The sequence below is a fragment of the Fistularia commersonii genome, chromosome 14 (assembly GCF_037954325.1).
Source record: "Fistularia commersonii isolate RoL2024-O1a breed Wild chromosome 14, RoL_Fcom_v1.0, whole genome shotgun sequence".
Classification (NCBI taxonomy): domain Eukaryota; kingdom Metazoa; phylum Chordata; class Actinopteri; order Syngnathiformes; family Fistulariidae; genus Fistularia; species Fistularia commersonii.
Genome location: NC_141297.1, coordinates 3784152 through 3800918, shown reverse-complemented (window position 1 = coordinate 3800918; position 16767 = coordinate 3784152). Strand labels below are relative to the sequence as shown.

The following is a 16767-nucleotide window of genomic DNA, read 5'->3' as shown; positions in this document are numbered from 1 at the left end:
CGACACTCGTGGCCTGTATTAAGGTCCTTCAACTCCGGGTAAGATTCTCATGGGAGCGGACAGAAAATTTAGATGTTGTTTGTTTACCGAAAGTGTTACCAACAGATCAGTGCTAGTTAATTAAACGTCCTTGCTTAGTTTTAAAAGCTGGAGCTAGCTGCTAAGTGTGTAGGCCCTGTGACCTTCGCCATACTTGCAGTTCCACTGTTTGGCCACTAGGGACCCCTTGTATCTTTGTGGGAATTTACTGAATGAGGAAGTGACACAACAAAAAATATCATATCTTGGTAAGAGTTGTTTTTTTTCCTGAAAGGAGAGATTACATCTTTGGTGATGGGGATTTAGCAGACAGTTTGGAGCCATTCAGTTCTAGGGCTTCTTTTTTAATTTTAAATAAAAAGCCTTGAGAAACATTGGCCTTGGCAAGCATAGAAAATAAAGACAGCAGAGAGACGGGGGTGAAGCATCCGAAAACATTTATTTTACAACATCACATCCGACACTTTGTCCGTCCGAACAGCGGACGGACGCACACATCGGCCCGCGCTACGACAAAAACCTCTAATTGAGCCACTGCCTGTATTTACAGCGGGTCCGCCGCTCGTCAAAGTGACGTGCGCGCATCTAAAATTCTATACATCGTGTGAGCGAGCCACCTAGTTGTTATTCAGTCATTAAAAAGATAAGAAAAATTCAAATAAATAAAATAACCCTTCAGTATTATCATCTGGTCACTATTCACATCCCGTCGTTGCTTTCGGACGTGTTGGCGCTCCGAGCTCGTGTTTTGCCTCAGGCCCTTGGGCTGTATTGCATGTTTGGTAAAAAAAAAAAAAAAAAAGGGCGCTAAACAGAAATCTAATGGCGGGGATTTGTGTCGAAGGTGTTTCGACGCGCAGAAACTCACCGAGGGTTATTTGGGTAAAGACTCACGGTGGTTCTGGAGGGCTGCAGGACCAAACCAGTGGAGAACATCTGATAGGGAACTCAGGGACTTAAAAGTCTCCTTAGAGCTGGTACTGAAGCGAAAGTACAGATTATTAGTAAAACCACACCCCATTGGTCGGTTTCCTTCTGGCTAACCTTTAGTTTTGACATGATACCGATGGGCAGCCGGCTGCAGCTCGACCCTTTCAAACACCGCGGTGAGACGCTTGATGATCCAGACGTCACCCTGAAATTAAAAAAAAAAAAAATCAAAAGACGGCGGATGGAGGAGGAGCCGGGAGACGCTCCGCTCCTCTCACAATTGAGACCGCGGATCGATCGGCGTGATTGACGGCCACCATCGAGTCTGACTCTGCGCTTACTGACTGCGAACTGCTCCTCGGGCGCGAAGAGGATGGGACGTCCTACCAAAAATAAAACACACACACACATGCACGCACCCACGCTGGAGCTGACACGGAAAACAAATAAGACTTTGGACACAAAGGTGACGGATCCGTATCCTCCAAGCGACATAAATAAGAAAAACAAAACAAAACAAAACAAAACAAAAAAGTCTAAACATTTACACAAACTTGTTTTAAAACTTCCTCACAAAACAAATAGAAAACTACAAATCAAACATACGGGAAGGAGCTGGATCAGTGTGTGTGTGTGTGTGTGTGTGTGAGAGAGTAAGCTGAGAGGAGGAGGAGGAGGTTGGCCACCATCGAAAACCAGCAGATTGAAATCGGGTTAAAACAATGTTTCGAGTGTTGATAGTGACGGAAGACGGAGAACCAATAGAACCTGGAGGAGAACCTCACCACCAAGATGTTCTCTAGATGTTCTTCAGACATCAGCCATCACCTGCTGGCGTCAGAGGAACCGAACTGGCCTGGCCGGTCGGTGAAGACGGCTCTTACTCGTGTCTACGTTGTCATGGTAATCTCAATACTCTGCGTCACGACGATGACAACCCTCCTTCACTACTCGCTCTCCTTCCCCCCACCTGACCCTGTGCTGAGTGACTGACAGGTGTCTGTATGTGTGTGTGTGTGTGTGTGTGTGTATGACAGTCACTGCAGTGGACGAGGGGGAAAACGACATCTGGACTTGCGGGATAAGTGTGAAGTGTGTGTGTTATCAGTCGATAATGCAGCTGTTGTTAGTTCTTGCGGTGAGTCTGTGTGTGTGTGTGTGCAGGTGTGTGTCTGTGTGTGTGTCTAGTATGTGTCGGTCCTATAACTTTGGTGGGCATCGGTGGTGAGCTGGGTGGTTTCTGTGGCTGAAGACGGCTGCATGATGATGGGCTCACTGCCATCTGTTGACAGACACACACACACACAATTATGACGATTATAATTATGTAGAAAACCCATAATTCGGAGGCGATCCTCCCTGCAGGCCCCGCCCCCGCAGGGCCCCCATTGGGTAACGACCGCGGCGGCCCGCTCACCTCTTTCATCGGCCGCCATTTGGGCCTCCAGGTCCTCGGGGGACACGTAGAACTCGGGCTCCTGGTCCATCGGCGGCCGGGGTTTACACTTCCCGCAGCAGCAGTTACAGCAGCAGCACAGGCAGCAGCAGAAGTAGCAGCCGGTGGCCAGACAGCAGAAGACGAAGAGCGCCTGGGGGAGACGAGGGAGGGCGGGGGTATTTTTAGCAACCGTCGATGGTAGCGATATTCCCAGACGACGACGGTTCCGGTTTCAGTAGCTCGGCCCCCGCCCGCCGCCGCCCCGTACCTTGGCCCACCAGCTGGACAGCACGAAGTAGGTGTTGACGTTCTCCTCCCCGAACTGCTCGGCCACGTAGAGCCCCAGGGAGCCGTACTTGTCGTAGATGTTCTTCTTGGTGGCGTCCACCAGGATGGAGTGGGCGTTGTTGATCTCCTTGAACTTCTCCGCCGCGTCCGGGTTGTCGGGATTCTTGTCCGGGTGGAACTTCAGCGCCAGTTTCCTGGAAGTTGACAGAGCGGCGGCCACCTATTCATCAATCCACTCATTTATCCCTCAGAGCGTCCCGATCTCAGGGAGCCAATCGTGAACGAGAGGGCGGGGCTCACTCGGGAGAGGTCACCTGTCAATCACAGACACCCAGGTATTCCATCTCTCATTCATGATTTGGAGCCTTCAAAGAACCTGCTTTTTTCGGACTCTCTGAGGGAAACGGAGAACCCGGGCAGGAGAACCCGGTCCGCATCGGATCAGAACCCGTCCCTAATGTTCTTAAGAAAACACCTCCTGACGTCTGAAGAGGAGCCTGAACCTCAGTGACAAGAAGCTTCAGAGGAACCGGCAATAAACTCAGGGTTGGATCTTTGGCGCCCTCTGGTGGCTCTGCTGCAAATAAAACGCTGGATAGAAAGGCATCCATGGATAAAGGAGTTAAGAAAAAAAGTTAAGATTTTAGGGGAAAATCCTGAATCGGTCCAACGAGTCCGAGATCCGGACATGAAACTAAACTTTATATCTAGAGAGTAAAGTTCAGAGATAGTTTGTATGCGTGTACATACCTGTAGCACTTCTTGATGTCCTCCGGCGTGGCGCTCTTGTCGACTCCCAGCACGGCGTACAAAGATTCCCCCGAGGTGGAGAGCGCCCTCTGCCTCTGCTGCTCCATGGCCTCTCACTCTTCCACTCACTCACTCTCTCACTCTCTCACCTGGCAAGGAGAGCAGAAGAACAGGGTGAGGCAAACATCTGACTCGACGGCACAAGGGTGTGTTTAGAGTGCAGGGTCACATGACCCCCGCGGTGTGAACGCTACGGATCACCATTTAAATCGTCCGTGGTTGCGAGTGAGGGGGTGAAGGATCGGAGGTCTGTGATTGACAGGTGAAAACCCCGCCCCTTTCGCCAAAGCAACCCTCCGGATAAGCGACACTTCTTCCTTTCACCCGTGTTTTCTGAATGTTGCTGAAACTATCAGATGAATAAATTCCATTGATGTTTTACCAAATTGTGAAAAAACAGGGAGATCAAACTGACACTGATGACGGAGACGGCCTCCTGAAGCTGCCCTGATCTTTGACTCCGACTCTTCTATTATTCCGTCTCTTGGCCCGAGCAAACAGTACAAACAGGCCTCTTTGCCAAGCAAACACAGTTTAGCCGGTACCTGGTTCTCCTCCCTGGCAGGGGTTTAAGGCTGGGACCGGAGAAGGAAGAGGAGCAGGGGAAGCAGGTTAAGATAATTAAACAGGGTTACCGGACGTCACGTCTGAGATTTACTTCCTGTGTCCTCAGTCAACCTGGTGTCTCCGTGGGGAGACCACGGCTGGTTGACCTGTGACAGGGATTACATGGATGCTGCCACAACATGAAATGAAGTGGAGGACTGGGCAGGACCACATGGACAGTACGAGGTTCGGAGGAGGACCAACCGGGACAACATGGACACTGCAACCACAAGAGGTGAGATTGAGGACCGAGCAGGACAACATGAACACTAGGAGACGAGGTAGAGTCCAAGCAGAACAACGAGGACAATATGACCGCAGGAGGTGAGGTTGAGGACGAAGTGCAATAACCTGGACACTGCAACCATAGGAAGTGAGTTGGAGTCCAAGCAGGACAACATGGGCACTACAACTACAGGAAATGAGTTGGAGTCCAGGCAGGACAACATGTAAACTGACGTGGATACTACAACCACAGTAAGTGAGACGGAGGACTGGATGGGACAAATGAACACTATGACCGCAGGAGACGAGGTAGAGTCCAGGCAGAACAACAAGGACAATGTGACTGCAGGAGGCGAGGTTGAGGACCAAGTGCAATAACCTGGACACTACAAGCACAGGAAGTGAGTTGGAGTCCAAGCAGGACAACATGTAAACTGACAACATAGATACTACAACCACAGTAAGTGAGACGGAGGACTGGATGGGACAACATGGACACGATGACCGCAGGAGGCCAAGGGCCAAGCAGGAACTCATGGACATTACAACCACAGGAAATGAGGTGGAGTTGGGCGAGACGACGGGTGTAGTTCCACCACAAAGACCACAAATGTCTCAAACCTCTTCAAAATCCTGGGCTCGTCCAGTCTGTGCACTGTAACGGAGACATTCTGGCTGAGGATGTTGCAACTTTGAGGTTCTGGGGTACCTGACCTCTGATATCCGTGGTAACTGTAGTCTTTGGACCGATCGGACAGCAGGTGCACAAGGGGTTACAGGCTTACGGACAAACTAAGCCAATTCAGCCAGACCAGCCCAGACCGATGCATAAACTGCACAATAAGCCGCTTCTTCGCCGGCGGCTGAATATTCTGATGGAATCTCCCGGGAGGACCACAACCCTTCTTGCCTTCGCCGCCATCGAGGCTCTTCAGTGCTCCTCTTCCTCACCTCAAGGCTCCGCCAGTATCAAACGTCCCCCACCAGGGGCAATTAGAGCCTAGACGTGAAACATGGCTGACGACCAAGGGAAGGGCTCGGCTTAGATGCTTCAAGACACACACACACACACACACACACACACACACACACACACACACCTAAACCAATACAACATGCAGGACTCTTGTACAGCAGTGACACGATGAAAGAAACTCAACGTACAGTACTACTAAACTGCAGTATCAGCTCTAGAATACTGCAGTACAAGGACTTTTTGGCAGGCTAATAGGGTTCAGTGAAAGCCTGCGTGCTGTGTGTGTGTGTGTGTGTGTGTGTATGTGTGTGTGAGCCATTAGTCTTTTCAAAGCCCTATATGGCACCAGATGGTTCCCATTGCCATGGCAACCCTACAACTTCTCGACAACACGCCTGACAGCACATTGATTTAACGCCTTCCTAAACCCCGCCCACTCCGGTACCTGGGATTAACCAATCACAACACAGCTTCCCCCCTCCACCTGACAGGGATTAACCAACAAGAGTGATGCATCCGTAATGCTGGGATTAGAGCCACACTGGGACTGTGTGTGCAAAGGGTGTGTGAAGAGTGTGTGTGTGTGTGTGTGTGTGTGTGTGTGTGTGTAATCACATCCACACACCACCCTCAGCTTCAGCCGGTGACTTCCTGCGTGAGACTAACAACCAATCAGATTCAGTCTCATCAAGGTGCAGCTGCACTGGAGAGAACTGGGTTGGAAACACTCCGCGTTCAGGGTGTGTGTGCGGACCTTCGATAATTAGAGCAGAAGAACCCGTTTTTTTTCCTGGTTCATGTTCATGGAACATCTACACATGTTCTCATTGATTGGAATATTCTTCATGTATTCCACTGCGGGAATGTGTATCGCCATGGCAACCATGCGGAAAAACTCAAACCCCTAGTCAAGCGGTAAACTTTCACCAGGTCAGGGCGCTTTTCACTACCAATTCATGTTCCTCATCACCACAATGAAGAACTTTCTGCACAACGCTCGCTTTCAAACCAGACCATCCATTGGAATTGGATGATTCGTCCCTGTAGAACTTACAGGGACCTTTCCGTTACCATGACCATCCAGGACATTTTTAACTCAATCCCAGCAACACGAGACCCGTTGCAACATCTAGCAACATCTCACAGACTCAAGGCCACAATCAGCTGCTTCTCCTGAAGTTCTCGACTCCAAGGGTTAATAAAGTCCAAATCCAACAATCTGCATGGAGACCTTTCACACTGACGACAACTCAAACCCAGGATGCCGCCATGGACCACAGGTGAAGGAACTACCTGAAGGAAACAAGAAAACTATTTTCCAATGGCAGACATTTGAAAAAAAAAAAGGGAAGCTGTGAGGACCAGACGGTGTGAAATCACTGCTCTAACTCTACTTCCTGCTTCTAAACCGGATCAACTGTCTGCTCCCGATGGTTTATTTTTATTATTAATTGGTCACCATTTCTTTTTGACCACGACAGAAATGTCCTCCATTGGGGAACGGAGGGACAGGGCCGGTTATCTTACTAGAATACACTAATCAAACCATTACATTACATTTGGCAGACGCTTTTATCCAAAGCGACTTACCATAGAGGACATAGGGACTGCAAATACACGATGCACAGGAAACCAGCTTGAAGCGTAAAGTTTAAAAAGTGTTCAATTCGGAACTTCGTTGTGGGCTGATGTTGTAATCGTCTGGCAGGAAGGTTGACTAATTCTGTTCTTTTGTCAGTTCAGAACTACGGGTACTTCTTCTTTGGCATTATGACTTTGCTTAAAAGTACGTCCCAATAGAAACATAAGTTCACGACTTTCAACACTCAACCAGCCAAAATGAGACGTTTGGGACTTTCGTAGGTCTCTTTGGATAAAAGCGTCTGCCAAATGACTGTAATGTAATGTAAATGTAATTTAATGGGACGTCCTCTCAGGGGTCCATTCAAATTTGTGATTTTAAACGCCAATTTTAGGGAAAAAAAAAAGGCCCTTATTTACAGCTAGGGATGTAAGCAGGAAGTCAGAAACAAAAGAGGAAATGGGTCACTGTTCTGTTGGACCCCTGGTCAGGCAGATAGCATTTTTTAACACATCAAAACAAACAAAATCATTGTGGGATTTCACAATAAACCACTTTTTGGTGATGAAGTAACTGAGGGGTTTTTTGTATGAGGGATGGAGGTCACATGGCTTCCCCGCATCACAACAACCAGACATCTGACTTCTCCCCTCGAGATGAAGATTCACACGAAGAACTGGGAGGTTGGTCTAAACTCTTTGAAACCGTGCTTGTTGTAAAAACACATTGTTTTGAATTGATCCGTCAATCACACAATCAACGGCCCACTGTGATAACTCCAGGTGCAAGCTGGTCTACTTTTATTTTTGAAATCCCTGGTACAACTGGGTATGAACATCCAATATCTGGCATTTTCTCCATGTTCTCCTGCCAGGGTTCTCTCCACGGACTCCAAGCTGCGCACAGGTGTGAGTAAGAGGGTGAATGGTTGGACGATTGAAAGCCCACCTGGTCCTCGAGGGGGGTTGAGTCCATTTTAGGAGTCACGTTAATCGAAAAGTGATACTAAACTGGACTCTCATCCATTATCCCCAGGGGGATGGAGCCAATCACAGCTGTCAAGGGGAGGGGTTTAATCACAGACATCCGACCAGTCGCTCTGCACAGACAATACAGAGCCTTCGATGAACCTCCTCGCTGTGTTTTGGAGCGTGAGATAAAGATGGAGAACTGCAGGAGAAGGTTGTTCCACCTGACCTCATAGGGAGCACAACTGCACCATCCTCACTGTGGGTGGACTGAACATCCCTGGATGTTTTTTTTTATTGCTACATCACCTCCTCAGCGGAGACACGCTGAGGACCGAGCTGTCTGTTGCACACAAGCGCACACACACACACACCCTGGAGGTAACATGAACTCATGTTAAACACAGCTGTCTCCCTGCGGTCGCCGCTAACCTTCCATCAGCGGTTTGACATGAATTTCCTGACTCCCCGTCATCTGCCCTGTCACCTCCTGTCACTCCTCCATCATCCCCGAGCTGACGGGTCTATTCTCACAAACAACACACGGGGAGGGATTGACCGGTCAGGTGTCCCAAATCTTCTTACTATCAAGAATCCCGTCAGTTATTGATTCCCGATCGGCGATAGGCTCCGCCAACTGGGTTTCTGAGCCGTTGTGTGATCCAGAACTGAGCCGCAGCAGCGCCGTCATCTTCTAATGAGGTCATGATGAGATCACATCCCCGCCAGCACGAGGTCAGAAGGACACGGCGGTCGGTCTTCGGGGGAAGCGATGAGCTCAGGGACGCCGGTCGACCTCCGCGGTCAATGTGCCAGTTCTCCTCTGAGAACGTCCGAGACTCCGCCGGCAGATGATCGAGAACATGAGATATTCCACGGAGACAAGGTTTGTTTTTTTGTACATAAACATCCAGGTCCTGTGGTGACAAACATCATGTCTCCAATTTTAGTTATAAAATGAAGAAAAAAAATTACTGGACGTCTGAGAAACCCTGGTTTTCATCTTAAAGCAACCAATGATTAATACCAACGGAGTTTATTGATCGTTAATTCATGATATTCTGCCCAAAAAGCTCTGTGCAGTATTTCATCCCCCCCGATCATCCCTGCCGGGTGTGTGTGAGCTCATCCGGCTCCCTAAGGGGACGAGGGGGAGCGCAGCGAAATAAACACACCGCACCTCAAGTGTGTGTGTGTGTGTGTGAGGCATAAACTCTGCAGTGAAGTGATGCGAGTCTAATTCCCCAGAGCGGTGGTGGTGATAATCTCTGACCTGCTCGCGCTCCGTTGGCGCAGTGTCGCCTGATTCGATGAGACCAGATCCCGAACCCCTCGCTGACGTGGCCGAGTTCGGAGTGATGACATCACCCCCCCCCCCCAAAACACACACACACACACACAGGCGCACAGCGGCTGACTAAACAAGCGAAGGGGGGAAAGAAGCAGCTCCGGGAGAGAGAAGTTATTGAGTTCTGATGATTGATTTGAAAAATTACATCAGCATGACACACACGAGGACCAGGATCATCTGGAGATAAAGAAACACATCCTACTTCAACCCGACTGAGTCTGGCCTCCTGATCTTCTCACTAAGGAATCTACACTGATGCTGAGGAACTGATCAGAAAACACAACCACTCATCTCTGCCAGGTGGACAGAAATACTACGCTCTAAAAGTACGATAAACCCAAATACTTTACTTAACTGACTCCGCACGTATTAGTTGAGAACTTGTACTTCTGGTCGGACGAGTACTTGGAGAGAGAAAGCGGGCCTTTTCTCCTCCAACGTGACTCAATACAATTTCGCTCTTGAACTCATGGCGTTTTTAGACGGCATGAGTTCAAGAACTCATGCCGTCTAAAAACAGACAGGCCGATTGGTAACAGTCATCTGATCGCCACTGCAATTACATAGCAATTACAGTATTTACACCGCACGTGGCCAAGAAAAACTTCATCCTTGCTTTCGCTTTCACATGAAACCTGAAACCCGCATCAGGTGGGTTCCTCTCCAGCCAGGATCTCATCATGGACAACTCAGATTTAGTTCCCACATTGTGGACATTTATGATGCACCTCACTCTCCGGAGCAAAGAGAGGGGTAAAAAAAAAAAAAAAAAAGAGGGTGAAGCTGAAAAACAGGATCAAGACGCCGAGAGGAACGCAGGGTGGAGAACATGCAGAACATTGGCGTTTGAATGGGCATCAATGACGTGACGGCGGCTGCGAGCGCGTGGACAATTTTGATTCCCCACTCAGCCAGCCATCCAGGCCGGATCATGTGACGGTCACCTAACACAATTGCATCACTTCCCAAGATGAAAAAAAAAAAAAAAAAAACTTGTAAAAAAAAAAAAAGGGACAAGTTACATATTAAAGGGCGATAAAGCGGAGCTATGGGTTGAACCTTTGACCCTGATGGAGCTTTGAAAGAACCAGGATGTATAAAGATAGACTCCGAATCAAGGGCGTCATGATGTTTCAGGTGAAGCTTCAGGCCGTTGAGGAGTTTGATCAACTCTGTTTGTTCACTGGCTGCTTCTGCAGCCGCCCAGGAAAACACAGCGCCCTAAAAACAAACCGGGAACAGAAGAGATGGGTCCAGTTCCAGCTCTGGACTCTGATCCAGTTTGCTGCTGCAGATCTGGGAACAGTCTTCACGGCGAGAAGTTAATTAGATGTAAAAGGAGCCACACACACACACAGACGGCAGCAGCCGGTCTATTTCGGTTCGGTCCAGTCGGACCATTAATAGCAACAGGCCGGGCGATCTGTGCCGTCCCCCCGTTACTCCCAAGTAACGCGTTACCCGTGGGTAACGCGGGGTCAGCCCGCCCGTCCCCTCACGTGTCTGCCCGGGACCGGCGGCCAAATCCGGATTTAAACCGCGCGCGAACCAGCTACTATCGGTCCCGCTTTAAATCATAATAAAAGCAATAGAAAAAAAAAAACAGTCGCCGTTAACCGAGTCACCTCGCGAAACCGTACGCCTGTGCTCCCGGTTCACGTCGAGGGGCAGGCGAACGGCCGCCGGTCGGGCCGGGGGAGTCGGGCCGTCGTTAAAGCGGATAATCTCCCGGAGGCGCCGGGAGCGGACGCAGCATCCATGTTGGCTTAGCTTAGCCCTTCGGCTAGTAGCTAGCCGCTAACAGCTAGCAGCTAACTAATCCAAGGGCGACAAAGCCGCGGGGCCGGTGGCGGGAGCCTTACCGTCCGTTCGGGTCCCGCTGTCCTCGCTGTCGTTTCCCGGGCGGAGCCTGCCGGTCGTTTCACACTCGCATCCCCGTCGAGCGCTGCCTTCCGCCGCTACACCATCCAGATACGCACCGGGCTAACGGTTACGCCGGCAGGGAGCGAGCGAGCTGTCAATCCCGGCGTCGGAGCGGCAGGTCTCGCGGAACAACCGCCCCCGCCCCCTCCCACTCCCACTCCCCCGCGGCGCGCTCCCGACGACAGATGCGCGCTCCCTGGATCCTTAGAAATTAAAAATAATACATTTTCGAAACTCAACCTAACCGTACAGACATATACTTAAAATACAGATTTAAAAGAAACAATGAAAAGTGGTTTGAAAAAAAAAGGTCGATGGCGTCAGATGGTATAAGCTACTTTGAACAAACCTGAAATCATATTTTAACTGTTGAAACCAGTAAAAAGGTTATTCTACAGAGAAACAAAACCTCTATTTGCAATATATTTTCAGAGAACTTTTTTTTCTTGGGATGTAAAAGTCCGCTATGATGGCCACTTTTAGTTTTATGTATTGCGTTTCTATTCATCATTGTTTATCCTATTCAAAAGGCAGGGTTGAACCTGGATGGGTCAGCTATCAATCAATTTCATTAAGAAAAGTTTGATTCACAGCAGCATAACGGTTAAAATGTCAAAAAAACGAAATAAATATGAGTATAAATATCAATAGAAAGCCAGAAGACAGGAGATAGCAAGATGAAAAAATCCACGAATAAATAGATAGCAGATTAATGGACGACATCATCCCATCAAGGAACAGTGAGGGTGAAAAATACACAACTTGAACTCAACAACAATATAAAGAGTGAAAAAAATAAACAAAAATAGGCAGGACTCACACCTAAGGACAATTTGGTTTTAAGTAATCAACTGACTTGGACTGTTGGAAGAAGACTGAGACCCTGGAGAGAAAACACAGGAAACCACGCGTTATAAAATTGGCGGCAGAAAAATATGCACCTTGAAAAATAACTGTTCTCTGAGCTTACATAAGGAAAAAAATACATACATAAATATATATATATATATATATATATATATATATATTATCTTTGTCCAGAACGAAGGCCGCTGAAACAGGCGTCGTTATTCCGCCGCTCCGCTGGGGGGCGCTGTTTCAGCCCCACCTGTCACAACCATCGTATAAGAACCAGCGCTCCAGGAACAGCGAAGGAAGTCCGAACCTTCCCAGCGACTTTAACTAAGGAAAAAACTTAAGTGTTTTCTCGACAAAAAACAACTCTAGGTATGAAGTTTAACTTTAGTACGTCTACTTAAAAATGTGACGGGAAGTTATTTAATCTACTGCTTTAAAGTGTGTTTTTTTTTTGTTTAAAACGTCAACTCTTTGGCCTTCGACGGTTGAGCGCAGTCACGGGCTACTGTTAGCACTCCCCCCCCTAGCATGACAAGAGGCAGATCTCGTTGCTAACACTAACTAGCTAGAGAACCGCTACTTTTGTTATCCTGAACAAGCTTTCAAAAGTCACATTTTGTGAGTTGGATTAATTTTCTCACTTTAAACGAGTTGTTTCTTTGTTTTAAAAAAAAAGTTGACGGAGGTAAAAAAAATAAAAAAAGGTGTACTCCCGGAAGTGGGAAAGTAAAGACAAAGATGGAGAGGGGCTAGCTTGATTTTCTGCACTCACCGTCAACAGGAAAAGTTTGGGTGAAGTTTTGTCCTGCCTCATTAGTAGGAAACTACAGGCCTGTTTACGGACATTTAAGGTTAACTTAGTGGATTTAACTCAAATCGTCGTTGTTTGATGAAGTTTTATACCAAGTTATTTTGTTTCCAACCGTCAAACGTCTCGTTGCGTAAAGGCATTTTAATTTTTATCTAACTATGATCCGTCATATATTTTGACATGTTTAAGGTTGACCCCTTCAGGCTCATAATTTGTAAAGAGTGTTCACATAGGACAAATATCGTCTGTTATCAGTATTAGTTAAATGTTTATTTCATCTACTGACAGTAAATAGTAATGAGTGCAGTGCACTGAACTAGTTTTATCAGTTATGATAACTGAAGCAGAGTGGTGTTAAACATGCAGATCTTTATATCTTTAGAAAACTGGTTTTTCCGCAGTCAATACTATTCATGTTTTCAGTTGGTCTATTAATAGTTACTTACACACTTCTAGCTAGAGCAGAAAGCCCAACTTTCCTTAAGCGCCACAACAAACATGCATGCTAGTGTTCTCTGTTTCAGAAATGTTGTCCAGGTTTAAGGATGCTCAAGTAGTCTCATGTAATTTCACCACCTGATCTTTTTCCATCTATGTTCTTGCTGTGCGATTCAGTCCTCAGCTCCTGTCTCCAGATCTGAAGATGTCGTCAGGTGCACTGTTTCCCAGCCTGGTCAGCGGCTCCAGAGGAACCTCCAGCAAGTACCTGGTGGAGTTCCGCGCTGGTAAAATGACATTGAAGGGGAACATAGTGACGCCGGACAAACGCAAGGGCACGGTTTACATCCAGCAGTCGGACGACTCGCTGATCCACTTCTGCTGGAAGGACCGCACCTCTGGGAACGTGGACGATGTGAGTGGCGCAGGATATGACTACCTTCTTTGAAAAATCATGTTTAATGTCAGTTTTCATCATTGCTTTTGTCAAAAAACATTTGAGCCAATGTTTACCTTCAGCATCCGGCCTGCTGATGATGGAGGGGTGAGAGGTTTGGAATAGCTTTCACAAGTACAGACAAAATATCATATGTTCATCAAATTATTGAAAGTTTAATGTCAAGGTCTTGAAAAAAATAGATACCAATGAAAAAGCTAAAGTACACAAACCATAAGACTTTGAAAATAGTCTTCATAGAAAGACGTTTGATGCAGCTGGTCAGTTAGAAAATTTGCACCTCAATTCACGAACTGGCCAGGAAAAAAAGCAAACCTGTTTACCTGCAGTCGAACACTGACAAGCCGTCTGACATCACGCTCTCCTCTTTGGTTTCCAAAAAAAAAAAATCTTTTACTGGAAGTAAAAGTGTGTGTGTTTCCTCTGTGGCTCTGATTGTTAACAGGTGAATCTCGTTAAGGTTTTTCTGGGCTCTGGTGGTGCGTTTGAAAACTCTGGTCATCCCAGCAGTGACACATTTGAGTGCATCACAGTACTGGTTCAACCATAGGAAAAAAATCATATGAACATCAGAAAGAAATAAGAATTACCCCCCCCCCCCCCCCCCCCAAACACAACGTGTGTGTGTGTGTGTGTGTGTGTGTGTGTGTGTGTGTGTGTGTGTGTGTGTGTGTGTGTGTGTGTGTGTGTGTGTGTGTGTGTGTGTGTGTGTGTGTGTGTGTGTGTGTGTGTGTGTGTGTGTTAGAAGCAGCGGTTATGGGGAGGAGTCAAAACTCGGGAGATGATGAAAATAGAAAGTAGAGGAGGAAAGATAAAAATTATAGTTTCTTTTCCCCCAAAGTAACTCTCAAGGTCTGGGAACACACACACACACACACACACACACACACACAGGCCAATGTGATATAATGAGCCATCAGTTTTACAGAAGCTTGCTTTCACTTCCAGTTTCTTGTCTCATGTCAAAAACCAGCTCAGCAGTAAAACCTGACACAGACGGCTGTTTGAAACCTCACAGCACATGGAAGAGAAATGAAACTGTGACTCTAGTGCTACTCACTGTGTGTGTGTGTGTCACTGACCTTGGCGCGTGTCCCTCTGAGCAAGTTGTGTTGTTGCTGCTGCAGGACCTGATCATCTTCCCTGATGACTGTGAGTTTAAGAGGGTCAACCAGTGCACCACCGGACGCGTCTATGTGCTGAAGTTCAAGGCCGGGTCCAAGAGACTCTTCTTCTGGATGCAGGTGAGGAAAAGGAGCTCGGCGAGCGTGCGTACGTGTGTGTGACATATGGACATTTCCGCCAATTGTAAACATGGACTGTCCCCATCAGGAGCCCAAAACAGACAAGGACGATGAACACTGCCGCAAAGTCAACGAGTACCTCAACAACCCCCCCCTCCCCGGGGCGCCGGGCAGCGGGGGGGGCAGCGGCCACGAGCTGTCGGCCCTGGGGGGCGAGGGGGGTCTGCAGAACCTGCTGGGAAACATGAGCCACAACCAGCTGATGCAGCTGATCGGACCAGGGGGGCTTGGAGGACTTGGTGAGTGGTTGTTATGCTCACTCACACACACTCGGCAACGTAGCCTTGAAAGCGGGTCGTTTATGGAGCGTGTGTGTCGAAGGAGGTCTGGGAGCCTTAGCCGGACCGGGACTTGCCAACCTGCTCGGCAGCGGAGGACCTGCAGCCAGCAGCTCCTCATCCAGGTGGGTCTGACCTGCGGGACGGAGGCTCGTCCGGGCAGGAGGTTCTGGTTCCGACCCGCTAACTGTGTCCTCCTTCGCTCAGCTCTCGTAGCCAATCGGCCGTAGCCACGCCTTCCTCGGGCGGAGCCCCGAGACTGAGCTCCTCTCAAGCGCCGACCACCCCGGTGACTCCCGCCGCCTCCACGGTGTCCCCCAGCAGCGTGGCCCCGTCCACACCAGGTAACCCCCGTTACTGATTTGTGAAGCTCCAGGTTGTAGAAACCTCACACTGAGGTCGTCGGAACGTGTCTGTTCCCAGCCTCGGCTCAGACCCCGCTGGTTCCTGCCTCTCTGGGCAGTCCCACCTCCCACCAGCCCATCCAGCTCAGTGACCTCCAGAGCATCCTGGCCACCATGAACGTCCCCAGCGCCCAGGGGGCAGGAGGTGAGCTCCTTCCAGCTGAAGGCGGAACCCGAGGCTGGACTGAAAACCCCAAATATCACTGCGGTGTCACCTTGGGTGGATGTTAAACGTGTGAACAGCGGCAGATCAACATCTACACTATCCTCTCCTCCTCAGTGGACCTGGCGAGCGTCTGCACCCCCGAGATGATGGCCCCCATCCTGGCCAACACCGAGGTGCAGCAGAGGCTGCTCCCCTTCCTCCCCAGTGGAGAGAGTCTTCCTCAGAGCTCCGAGGAGATCCAGAACACTCTGAGCTCCCCTCAGTTCCAGCAGGTAGCAGAATCTCACACACATACACACATTCCGAGGGAATACTTGATGCTCACACACTGCCTGTCCTCCTTCAGTCCATGAGCCTGTTCAGTAGCGCTCTGGCCTCCGGACAGCTGGGACCCCTGATGAGTCAGTTTGGACTCCCAGCAGAGGCTGTGGACGCTGCCAACAGAGGAGGTGACACACACACACACACACACACACACATGCTCATACATGCAGAACATTGCAGTCAATACCATTAAAAAAAACACAGGAGTTAAATCTTTGGCTGTCTTAAGTTTGTGTTCATGGTTTCCTGGTCCTTGTCATGACGTTTTACCCGTGTTTCCGCTTCCCGTCAGACGTGGAGGCGTTCGCTCGGGCCATGCAGGGCAGCCGCGGAGACGCCAAGGACAAGAAGGACGACGACGAGGACATGAGTCTGGACTAGAGGCGGAACCTCCGCGCCTCCTCGTCACCATTCCTCGGCTCGTCCTCACCGTCTCGACACCAAAGTTGACGCTCGGCCGTCGTCGGGTGTGCACCCTGTCGGCCACGTGACCCCGACTGAGCCCTGAGACCTTTCTATTTTTCTGTTCTAAACCAGCACCAACTCTTCTGTGATTCCTCCTTGATATTGAATAAAAAAGAAAATGGAAAC

At 48.9% G+C, this 16767-nt stretch overlaps 2 protein-coding genes across 3 annotated transcripts; one reads left to right on the top strand and one right to left on the bottom strand.

The window, feature by feature from the left end:
- Positions 1-459: 459 nt before the first annotated feature.
- Positions 460-11298, bottom strand: dnajc5ab (DnaJ (Hsp40) homolog, subfamily C, member 5ab). The gene is made up of 5 exons (XM_086159139.1): positions 11076-11298; positions 3446-3594; positions 2676-2889; positions 2387-2558; positions 460-2251 (listed from the first exon to the last, which is right to left on the bottom strand). Exons 2-5 carry the CDS (start codon positions 3550-3552, stop codon positions 2154-2156), a joined length of 591 nt encoding a protein of 196 aa, XP_086015265.1. The 5' UTR covers positions 3553-3594; positions 11076-11298; the 3' UTR covers positions 460-2153.
- Positions 11299-12237: 939 nt separating this feature from the next.
- Positions 12238-16766, top strand: adrm1 (ADRM1 26S proteasome ubiquitin receptor). 2 transcript variants are annotated; one of them, XM_086159490.1, is made up of 10 exons: positions 12238-12363; positions 13421-13658; positions 14828-14944; positions 15033-15243; positions 15329-15407; positions 15490-15626; positions 15706-15831; positions 15967-16124; positions 16199-16301; positions 16469-16766. In XM_086159490.1, the coding sequence occupies exons 2-10, from the start codon at positions 13449-13451 to the stop codon at positions 16555-16557; spliced, it is 1230 nt and encodes a 409-aa protein (XP_086015616.1). In that variant the 5' UTR covers positions 12238-12363; positions 13421-13448; the 3' UTR covers positions 16558-16766. The 2 variants fall into 2 exon arrangements, with proteins under 2 accessions (XP_086015616.1, XP_086015615.1); XM_086159489.1 differs by having other exon boundaries at positions 15326-15407.
- Position 16767: the final 1 nt, after the last annotated feature.